Source organism: Bremia lactucae, linkage group LG11 (assembly GCF_004359215.1).
Source record: "Bremia lactucae strain SF5 linkage group LG11, whole genome shotgun sequence".
Lineage (NCBI taxonomy): Eukaryota > Oomycota > Peronosporomycetes > Peronosporales > Peronosporaceae > Bremia > Bremia lactucae.
Genome location: NC_090620.1, coordinates 3,173,423 through 3,183,837, shown reverse-complemented (window position 1 = coordinate 3,183,837; position 10,415 = coordinate 3,173,423). Strand labels below are relative to the sequence as shown.

At 45.5% G+C, this 10,415-nt stretch overlaps 1 protein-coding gene across 1 annotated transcript; it reads right to left on the bottom strand.

Annotated features, from left to right (window-relative positions):
- Positions 1-8,645: 8,645 nt before the first annotated feature.
- On the bottom strand, positions 8,646-8,894 carry CCR75_004564 (uncharacterized protein; the record flags this gene model as incomplete). The annotated part of the gene is made up of 1 exon (XM_067962650.1): positions 8,646-8,894. One exon carries the CDS (start codon positions 8,892-8,894, stop codon positions 8,646-8,648), a length of 249 nt encoding a protein of 82 aa, XP_067822010.1.
- Positions 8,895-10,415: the final 1,521 nt, after the last annotated feature.

Genomic DNA, 10,415 nt, shown 5'->3' with positions numbered 1-10,415 from the left:
ACTGCAGACCATCCTCAGATCAATGGCCAAACAGAACGTGCCAATCAGGTCGTGGTGGATAAATAGATATAATGGCCTATACCTATTTATGGATAAGATTTCTGAACATTACTATGTAAGTAATATTCTCCAAATATTCTCTACCTTTTAGATAATATATTAATAAACTATTTATAAGTGTTAATTTTATGTAACGATACACCCCGTCGTAGCATGCGTGCGGCCCAGAACATCTAAGGGCATCCCAGACCTGTTATTGCCTCCAACTTCCTTTGGTTTGATTACCCAAAAGTCCATCTAAGAAGTCCACACACCTACCAAAAATGGTAAGCGGAACTATTTAGCACGAGCCGGATTACCGCTCCCGTGAAGACACTTAATCAAAGTACTTAGTGCGTTAGGTGAAGTCGCTAACGCGCCCACCGCAACTACCTCACTGCACGCAAAAGAAGCTGGTTAAACCGCCTCCTCGCTGTGCTATGGTGTGTGTATAAGTAGAGCGTGGCCGCATTACGACGTGCCCGCTTGCAGTTTACTGATGCCTGAATTGAGTCCTGAGCATTTATCGTTTAATTAAAATTCATCAGATAGGAAGATCAATAAAAATCTTGAGTCTGGTTCGCGAGGCGAAAATAGCCAAATCGACCACCCTTACAATGAAGCTTAAATTTTAGCCCACGCAATTTTAATTTTAGAGGTCGAGCATAATTTCGAGCGTACACTCGCTGCAGCATATATTTACAGCGGAACATCGTAGGAAGATGCAGGTATCATTTAGGCCTTCGCTGTCTACTGAAAGTCGTTTACGCTATCACTACATTTAGGTTAGCGTCAGCAGTTGGCGTATGCGTAAAATTTTAACGCTCGCTCATACCAGGCTTGCTCCTGATCTGGTAATCGACAATATCAAAGCCGGGTCTAAGAATGGGTCTGGCTTGGTCCCGCCTTTTCGAGTACAGCTAATCACACATGCGGAGGCTGCCTATTTGGCGTTACTCGAAGAGCAGCACGCGCACCGAAAGGCCTTATCAAATTACTATAGTGGCCGCTTATGCCATATACAACTTAAATAACGTTCCTATAAAGCTCAGCAGTGTGTCCAACAAATGGTGCTGGTCGAATGTACGGTTCCGTACCGCTTGGAGGTCGAAACCTCAATACCGAACAAAATGGAGTTAACGTTAGACATATGGAATATCATCAAATGTTGACGTTGCATTTTATGCGCAATCGGAGACGCGGTTGTGCCTGTTCACGCGCGCTCGCCCAAATCGACGTGTTTTTGACTGCCTCTGTAATGAGGCACACATTGGTTGGAGAACCGTTTTGTGGTACCTTTATTGTAATGGGGCACACATCGGTTGGAGAACCGTTGTTGTGGTACATTTACTTTATGGGTAAATACCCTTTTATTCTATTTTAAAATAATTAATTACTTAAATTCCATTTATTATGGGTAACAAATGTAGTCGCCGCCAGATATATATCTGGCGGCCGAAATCTATTTTGAATTAGCTACGGTAAGGTTTTGAATTTAAATTAAAATTAAAAATGCTGAGTTTTCCTTTTGATCTTGAAGTCTAAAAGTCTTCCTCTATCTTTAGCAGCGAAGAAGCTCCGCTACATCTGGTAGCACTAGTAGTCAATCTCTGAGTCTTTATAAGACTAAGCCTTCACTGAAATGGAAGAGGTCTCAAAACTTATAGAAGCGCAGGGCATAGCGTATGACAAGCTCAAAACTTTATTTGGGCTTGAATATGTAAAGTTCAGTATATTCAGGGACCAGAGGTTTTGCATGCAAGGGTTGAAACCTTCATGCGTACGAATCCTCCCCGATCGGCCAGGTTCAGGATCACCCTTGCGGCATCTATGCCAACTCGGTATATCTCTGTACCTCGAAGATAGAGCCATGGAGTGGGCACTCTCGTGCAGCGTCCATAGACGACGCTTTTTTTTCTCATGGGATTCGGTAATTCAGCAAATGACCAGCATGTTTGCACCGCCTGATTAGGCTTTACGCATACGATCACGGCTCATAGCGACTCGACAGGGTAAACGAGCCCTAGAGGACCATGCCCAGGAGTTGAGAACACTCATTGCATCTATGCTTCAAGGCCCGATGCAAGAAGCAACTATCGTAAATTTTTTTGGGGTTTCTCAATGAAGGCGTTGACCGTTCGGAATTATTACGACCCCATCCAGCTACTTTCGAAGACGCAATTGCCATAGCGCTACGCGCTGAGTTCGTCTTTAAGTCTGCTCGCGTTAGCCCGCCTATTTACCGAACAAGCTCTTCGAGCACATTGGTACCGTCTAATAGACCGGAATTCATGGATCTACGCCTCGTTGAGGAGGGAGAAAAGGCACTTCAAGCAGTGGAACAGCATGAAATCATTTGTAGATGTTGTATGTGCGGAAGCACGAAACATTTACGTCCGGCCTGTCCCCTACAAAATACTCGTAAAGCTCAAAATAGCACCAATTCCGACCTATACCAGAAATCTGGTACGGTGCGGAAAACGTCGATACCATGTAGGTGAAAACCGCTCTACTGGGGAAGACCTAGGCTCTGTTAAAACTCTAGGAGGTGAGAATAAATAGAATCTAGCCCCAATTAGATCGGTGAGAGTACAAGCCTGGCTGCTAGTCGCTTTAGCGACTGTAAAGGGTTTTGATAAGCCGTGGTCAATTATAATTGACTCAGGAGCGTCTTGCACTTATGCTTGACGTCTTTCGCTTGAGGGAAACTAATGCGTTGGGGACTTAGAGCGCATGAAGATGATAGAATCACTGTTCGCTTGGCGACTGGGACTCGTGTCACTGTTCCCAAAGTTCCATTGAAATTAGGTATAAAGTTTCTGGACTTTGACAGTATGGAACGCTGTCTCGTCCGTGATTTCGATTTGAGATATGATCTCATCCTTGGTATGACCAGGTTAGATCACCCTGAGCCATGGATCGATTGGAGGTCTAAGACCTTTGGCGCCACGCGCAATGTTCCTAGCAAAGTTTTGGAGAGTCATGAACCACCTTTGCTAGGCAACAAAGGCGCTACTGGCGCGGATCATTGAATGAGTCTGTCAGTGTTTTAGACATTGGCATGTCTGAGTTATTATACTCTAATGTTAAAAATATGAATACTGAGCCCGACTCAGCAGAAATAAGTGGAACGGCACGTACTCCGTCGAGCGACACTCGTTGTAATAACGATTCGCTGAATGCTGAAAGCATAGTTGGCCTAAGGCTGAATCATCAAGGGTGCAATATCCCTGAGATACGTGGAGTGGCACGTCTAAGTCCACCGAGTTTGGTCGGCCGAGGTGGCATCATACTGAGTGTCAGTAGTGACACTGTTGCCGGTTCGCCATGACCTCAAGGGTGCAATATCCGTGAGATACGTAGAGTGGCATGTCTAAGTCCACCAAGTGTGATCGCCCGAGGTGGCACCATACTGAGTGTCAATAGTGACACTATTGGCGGTTCGCCAGGGCATTTTAGGTCAAACCCTTCTAATGCACGTGAAGCGACACGTAAAACGTTCACTGGATAAGAAAGTTGAGTTACCTAACTCCTTGTCGAATGTCAAATTAGACACCATATCTTGAACAAAGCCAATACAGGCTGGAAAACCCGGGGACGTGAATGTCCCGGCCTCTAAGAGGCGTATTGTCCCAACTCCAAGACAGGATGGACACGAAGCGTGTATTCCCTAACAAAGTGATACGACTGAGCAATTACATACGCTTGTAAAATGGTGTAAATGGTAACATTGAGGGGGACGTTAGCCTTGCGGCAATCCCCTCGTTACATGCTTTTTAAAGCTTGACAAAATGTCTATTGATGAGTGCGGTCGAGCCTTAAAGACTGGCGACTTATCTGAAATGGTGGTCTTCGACCAACAGTTGAGTTAAGCCCATCGTCACTTCTAGACGAGGCTGTCCTGGATGACACAAAGGCTGCACTTAGTGCGCGAAATGGGTCATCGATCCTTAAAGATCCTACGGATCCCTTTTATTTCTTGATTAGGGAATTCCAAGATGTGGTATGCAAGCATCCACCATCTTTTTTACCTCCGGATAGAGGTGTTCGTCCTGAAATTGACTTCGTTCCGGTAACCAAATACTGTGTCACAAGACAATGGCTTTTACCAATGGAGCAGTGTGACTTCATTGACGATTTCTCTTCCGTGCTAAGCACGTGGCTGGAATGGTACGAGAGAGTAAATCTTCTCATTCGACACCGACATTTTGTGTCAAAAAGTTAAATGGTAAATGGCGCATTGTATATGCTTATAAAAACTTAATGCTGTCACTATAACAGCACAAACCCCCATTCCTAGAAGGGATGTTCTTCAGAACAATATGGTGGGATGTACAATGTACAGTGCATTGGATTTAGTCGACGGTTACAACCAATTGCTCATGCGAGCTAGCGATATCCCGCTTACAGCGCTTAGCATCGCAAGCGGCATGTTATGGAAGTTGCTGGTTATGCCACAAGGGCTTTACAACGCCCCGGCAACATTTAGTCGTCTAGTGACGCAACTGTTTCGCCCTCATCGAGGTTATGCACAGACTTATTTGGATGACATTTTTGTCCATAGTCATGCGGAGCAGGGTCGATCGGATATGGAAAACCATTTTGACCATTTGCGAGCAGTGCTCGAGTGCATGCGAACAAACAAATTGTATGCCAATGCATCTAAATGCATTTTTGGCGCAGGCGAAATTCTTTTTTCAGGATGCTTCATTGGAAAGCGAGGCCTTAGAGCGGATCCCGCTAAGGTAAACGCCATAGTAGATTGGCCGATTCCTAAGAACCATAAGGTTTTGCGTAAGTTGTTGGGTCTCGCCAATTATTTACACAAATATAGCGAAAATTACGCTGATATGGCTAGGCCATTATCTAATCTCCTTAAAAGGATACATAATGGTGCTGGACTAGCACGGAAATAATGCTTTTCGAGCAATTAAGGGATAGTCTTATCCATGCCCCGATTCTGGCATTGCCAAACCCAAATTGGCCTTTCAGTGTCATCTGTGACGCATCAGATTTTGCCATTGGCAGTGCTCTGTTACAAACAGATGTTGATGGGCATAAAGGTCTTGTTGCGTTCGAGTCTAGCCAGCTTAAAGCTGCGGAATTGAATTACCAAATTCATGACAAAAAAAACTTGCTATGAAGTATGCTGTCGTCAAATTCCGAGTTCATCTGCTCGGCTCTAAGCCGTTTGTGATATATACAGATCACGCGTCATTACGCACGGCGACTAAGTCGCCCCATCTCTCACAGAGAATGGCCCGATAGCTATCCTTTTTCGCGGAATACAACTTCGAGGTGAAGTATAAGCCAGGCAAGCAGAATGCTTTGGCCGGTGCGTTATCACGCAGGCCGGATTATGAGCTTTTTCATTTAACGACTATCTCGTCGCCTATTTCTGGATTAATCCGTTCAACTTACGCCAAGGATGAATAGTGCGTAGCTCTGCTACGAGCTTTAAAGAACTCGAATACAGGTGTTTAATTGCCGGCACGTTTGCGGGCAAGGTTACATTGATTTTCTATCGATAACAACCTGTTGCTTTATTGCACAGACATCGCGGACCCTCCGCGTATCGTTGTTCCTCATGATGAAGTTTTGAAGTATTAAATCCTCTATAAGGCACACGATACTGTCCTGGTGGTCATTTCGGTAGGAAAAAGACCTACGGCTCTAGAAGCCAAAGTTATTAGCGGCCCAAACTTTATAAATGGGTTGCGAAACTTGCCAACGGTTTAAACCCTCGGTGCATGCTGCTGCGCCACTGGCGAGCCTTCCGGTCCCCATAGGTTGCTGGGAGTCCATTAGTATGGATTTTCGCTTTCGGTCCACCGAAAGATTTAGCCGGTAACTCCGGTAAAGTGGTCTTGCTTGACCAATTGAGCAAAATGGCTCACTTAGCGGCCGTGGCGGATTCCATTGATGGAGAGGGTACAGCTAAGCTGTTTATCGATCGCGTGTTTCGACAACATGGTTTGCCAGTGACAATTGTCTCTGATCGGGACCCCCGCTTCACGGGTAAATTCTGGAAATCCATTTTCAGGGTGCTTGGCACCAGATTGGATATGTCCACTGCGGACCATCCGCAGACCGATGGTCAAACTAAACGTATCAATCGCGTCATTGAAGACGTTTTACGCAGCGTATGTGCTCAGACACCAAATCGATAAGGCTCAATGCTCCCAGTGGTGGAGTTTGCGTTAAAAAACGTTGTACATGCCTCTACAAGCCATACTCCGTTCTATGTAAACGTTCTTACCCACCCACGCGTTCAATTAACGATACCACTGCGTGTTTCAGGGCTTGGTGGGTGGAATTAGCCGATAGGCTTGCTGATATCAGCCCTGTTACCGTTCGGAAATAAGTAAGCGAGTTTTCGCGATGCAATTTAGTGTCTTAAGACACGTAAGGGATACGATGGCTGATAGCCAAGACAAACAAAAAGAACAAGCAGATGCCAAAGGTAGAAGCTGTATTAATTCTTATACGGTCGGAGACCGAGTTTTACTAAACGCTAAAAATCTACCTACCAACTTGGTTTCCGCGGTCTTCAAGACCAAATTGCGCCCGCGTTTTATTGGACCATTTACGGTCGTGGCCAAGAAGGGCCTAGCTTATGCGCTAAACCTTCCTAGCAAGCTGCGTACACACCCAGTGTTTTACGTTGGCTTGCTTAGGCAATATCGGAACCCTTCCCACGTGGACTTGAAGGCGATTGCGCGAACACAGGCGGTTGTGCCGCAGATTGCTGCATCGTCACCAGGATGTCCAGCTGGCCCTCTAGCCGAAGTTACTGACGCTCCAGCGTCGAAAACGATCCCGAACAGCCTCAAAGGAGCTCTCAACCGGAGTAAGGACCCCACGAAGGCGTTGCACCTCGTGCTTCGTAGCATCAAATGCCTCCGCCGAAATTCGGGCCCCTCTTGCGCTGCTTGATGCAAGCGGGAACCTTTAATTTCACGTAGAGAAAAAAATTTAAGCGACGTTGTCGTAAGGGCCAATACCAGTATATGGTGAAGGTGCTAGGGTACCCCTATTCTGAAAACTCTTGGGAGTTTAAGGTGTTTTTTCGGCAAGATGCCCGTACGCCGTTGACGTTTTTGAGCGCCAAGCTCAGGGTCAACTCGCGTCAAACAACGCTTTTCACCACTAAACGTGGGATTAGGTGGATCTAAAGCCTCGGTGCGGCTTCGATCCTTGGTTGTACGGTCAACCGAAGCACTGAAATATTGGCTTGGCCTTTCTTCGTTTTGTGGCATAAATGCCGAACGTTTGGCCTTAATCGTAGCAAAGTCGAAGCGAAGCTTCCGTTCTAAAGAACATCGCCTCTATCCGCAGACTCTCTGATATTCCAGATATTACGGAATTTGCGGGCCCGGTGAACCCATTTCTCAAATGAGACTTCGTTTTCTGTTCTTGTTTCGTTTAGAACAAAACGATCGGAATTTCACTCATGGAGGTCACCGAAGCCCCAAGGGCTTGATCACGTAAACGCATCAGATATTGACTTCGCGTCACTACCTTTGGCGTAAGGTATCGCTCATGACGAGCGTCGCGAGAAGCGATTTTCTTCGGCGTTCTCGCCACGTCTCCGGAGATCCAGATGGCCAAGCCATGACCCGCTATTTCTTTGAAACGCTCGTCCGCAGTAAGCGAAGTGAATTTATATTGCCTATGAGCTTTGGCTTTCGCTATCTCGGCAGCTCGACGACAAGCTTTTTTCTCGATGAGGATTACTTGCTCTTGATCTTCATCGAGCGGATCACGGTTCCGTGTCTTACTCAATGCAGTTAAGAAATCAGCGGCACCACGTCCTGGCTGGCCGACGTTCATCCGGAGGAATCGGCGCGAAAGAACAACACTCCTTCTCATTCTCCTCTGATGGAGAGTGACTTTCAAAGTCTACCATTCCATCATCGGCGAGGAAGGTGCTAAGAGTCTGTGACTCACGCTTTATTGTCATGAGACAAAGGAAGAAACAAAACGAACGGTTAGCTGTTTAGGTTCCAACTTCAATGAAGAAATGAAGCGAATGTTGTCACTCGGTATCAACAGTCCGATGGGGGAAAGTGTAATGGGGCACACATTGGTTGGAGAACCGGTATATTTACTTTATGGGTAAGATACACTTTTCTCCGATTCTAGTATAGTGAGTTACTTAAATCCCATCTATTATGGGTAACAAATATGGTCGCCGCCAGATATAAATCTGGTGGCCAAAATCTATTTTTAATTAACTAGGGTAAGGTTTTTAGATTTAAATAATTAGATAAAGTGCAGTTCGCCTTTCTATGCCTTGCGCATTGATCTGTAAGAGATAGAAGTCTTTCTAAGGTATATCCTCTTGGGCACTAGTTGCCACTTGGTTCTACGAACCCCTGGATCCGTTGAACTTGGATTCCTTAAGCTTTAATAGCTTGTACGACTCCCTAGTTGTTAAACCCATTAGTTCAATAGAACTAAGTGACTCTCTGATTCTGAAAGTCTTCCTTTGACTTTAGGAGCGAGGTAGCTGCGCTACACCTCGTGTCTATTCGTGGCGTCTGCTCCAATAGCTGGATACATGGCTTCGAGCTCGACGATTTCGACTCGGTGGTGTTCGCGTTTCACTGTTGCCCTCTAAATGGCGAATACTTGCTGTCCAGTATTGCACGACGCTTTGCTGCACTGTCCGCTTTTCGTGCAATCGATAGTTGCGGTCCAGTCTCCCGGTAAAGATAAGACCGAGTAACAAGTAGCTTATCAGCATTGGCCAGAAGTTTAGCGAAGCGTTTCTCGTTACTGGAAGGTTGTTTTTGCTGCACATGAATTGTGTGTACACCCGTGCAAAGAGATTTCCGAGAGTCACGCGCCATGCTTTTACTTGTCCAATACCTAACGAATGGGACATGACTTTGACAAACGCGTTAACATCACTTCTGAAGTTGCCCTTAGTTATTTTTTGGGTACAGCTTGCGTCACTGCCGACTATAAGGGGGACTGCCCTTCAGTCCTTGATGTTGTTGCTCGTTTTTGAGGTGAGATTTCCCATTGAGCTTGTCCGTTTAGCGAGATGTTGGCTCTGTGAGCACTGGCCACTGGCCTCTCTCCCCGGTATTGTCTTCGTCCAATTGTTGCTAAGACGGCTGTGAGTCTGGTACGATTGAGTCCATTCACCTGTCCTCCCGGAGCGATTCCACGTCTTCATTTGGTGCTGATCCGGTCGCTGGTCCAACGCTGCTTGCTTCCTTCCTTATCCAGGCGGCAGCAGGTACGATGGTACTATGTCGCATTCGTCTAACACTTTAATGGGTTGGCTTAAGCTTATTTGTACTCGGCCTTGTTCGGCGCTGCGAAAGCGAAAAAACTTGCTATGAAGAAAGGCTGGCGTCATTGTCGGTTCCGACCATACTTTACCAGCCAAGAATAGCAAGAATTTTTCACTTCGACTAACCTCGAAGTTAAGGTTGTAAAGTTCTAGTTCGAGAATTGCAATGTCAAGCACAATGCTGTTACCGCTCGAATTAAAATATAATCAATAAATTTACTTAATTATAAACGTTGTCACACTCTTTAATATCGCACACGAGAGGACCATTGGTTCTTGTTACGGGGCACTGCCAACTTGTACTCCTTCAGTACAAGCCCACTTCGCACTGCCTCAGTGTGAGTGGTGCCTCACACGTCACTTCACGTACACTAGTACGTTTAGAGGAAGACTCTCTTTATAAACACTTGCCTTAAGAGGGCTAATTAAAAGCTGTTTTAATATAATTAAGTTCTTTTTGTCTATCTACTTAATACTAACTAAATATAAACTAATACAAAACATGTAATATAAGTCTTATCCGTCTTTCTCTTTGCGCGCGTCCAGCGCTGACTGGACCGCGGAGAAAGTAGATATAATAATCTATATCTACCAATGGATGAGCTTTTGGAATATTACATTGTAAAGTAATATTCTCCAAATATTCTCTACCTTTTAAATAATTTATTAATTAACAACCTTTAAGTGTTAATTTTATGTAACGATACACTCCTTTATATCACCTCTCCCATAAACGACAATCACTCGGACTGTCATTGAAAAGTGTGGTCACTGTAAGACCACTTTATTAAAAGATGGTTGATCGGTCAGAACCATCATTTTTAATTCTATCGCATGGTTAATAAGTCCATACGGTATGCGAATACTGCGGTGCCTTCGGCTGCGGTTCATGCAGCCGCGGGCGACATTATTGTCTCTTCTCCCGCAACTCTAAATGTTGCGGGTGCACGTGGTGATACAACACGTGAATGCGACCCCTCTTTGGAGGTCGACTACGAATGCGAGTCGGACGAAATGGCCAACTCGGGGAGAACAGAACATTCGCCTGATCATCGTCAGGTGGCTGGCT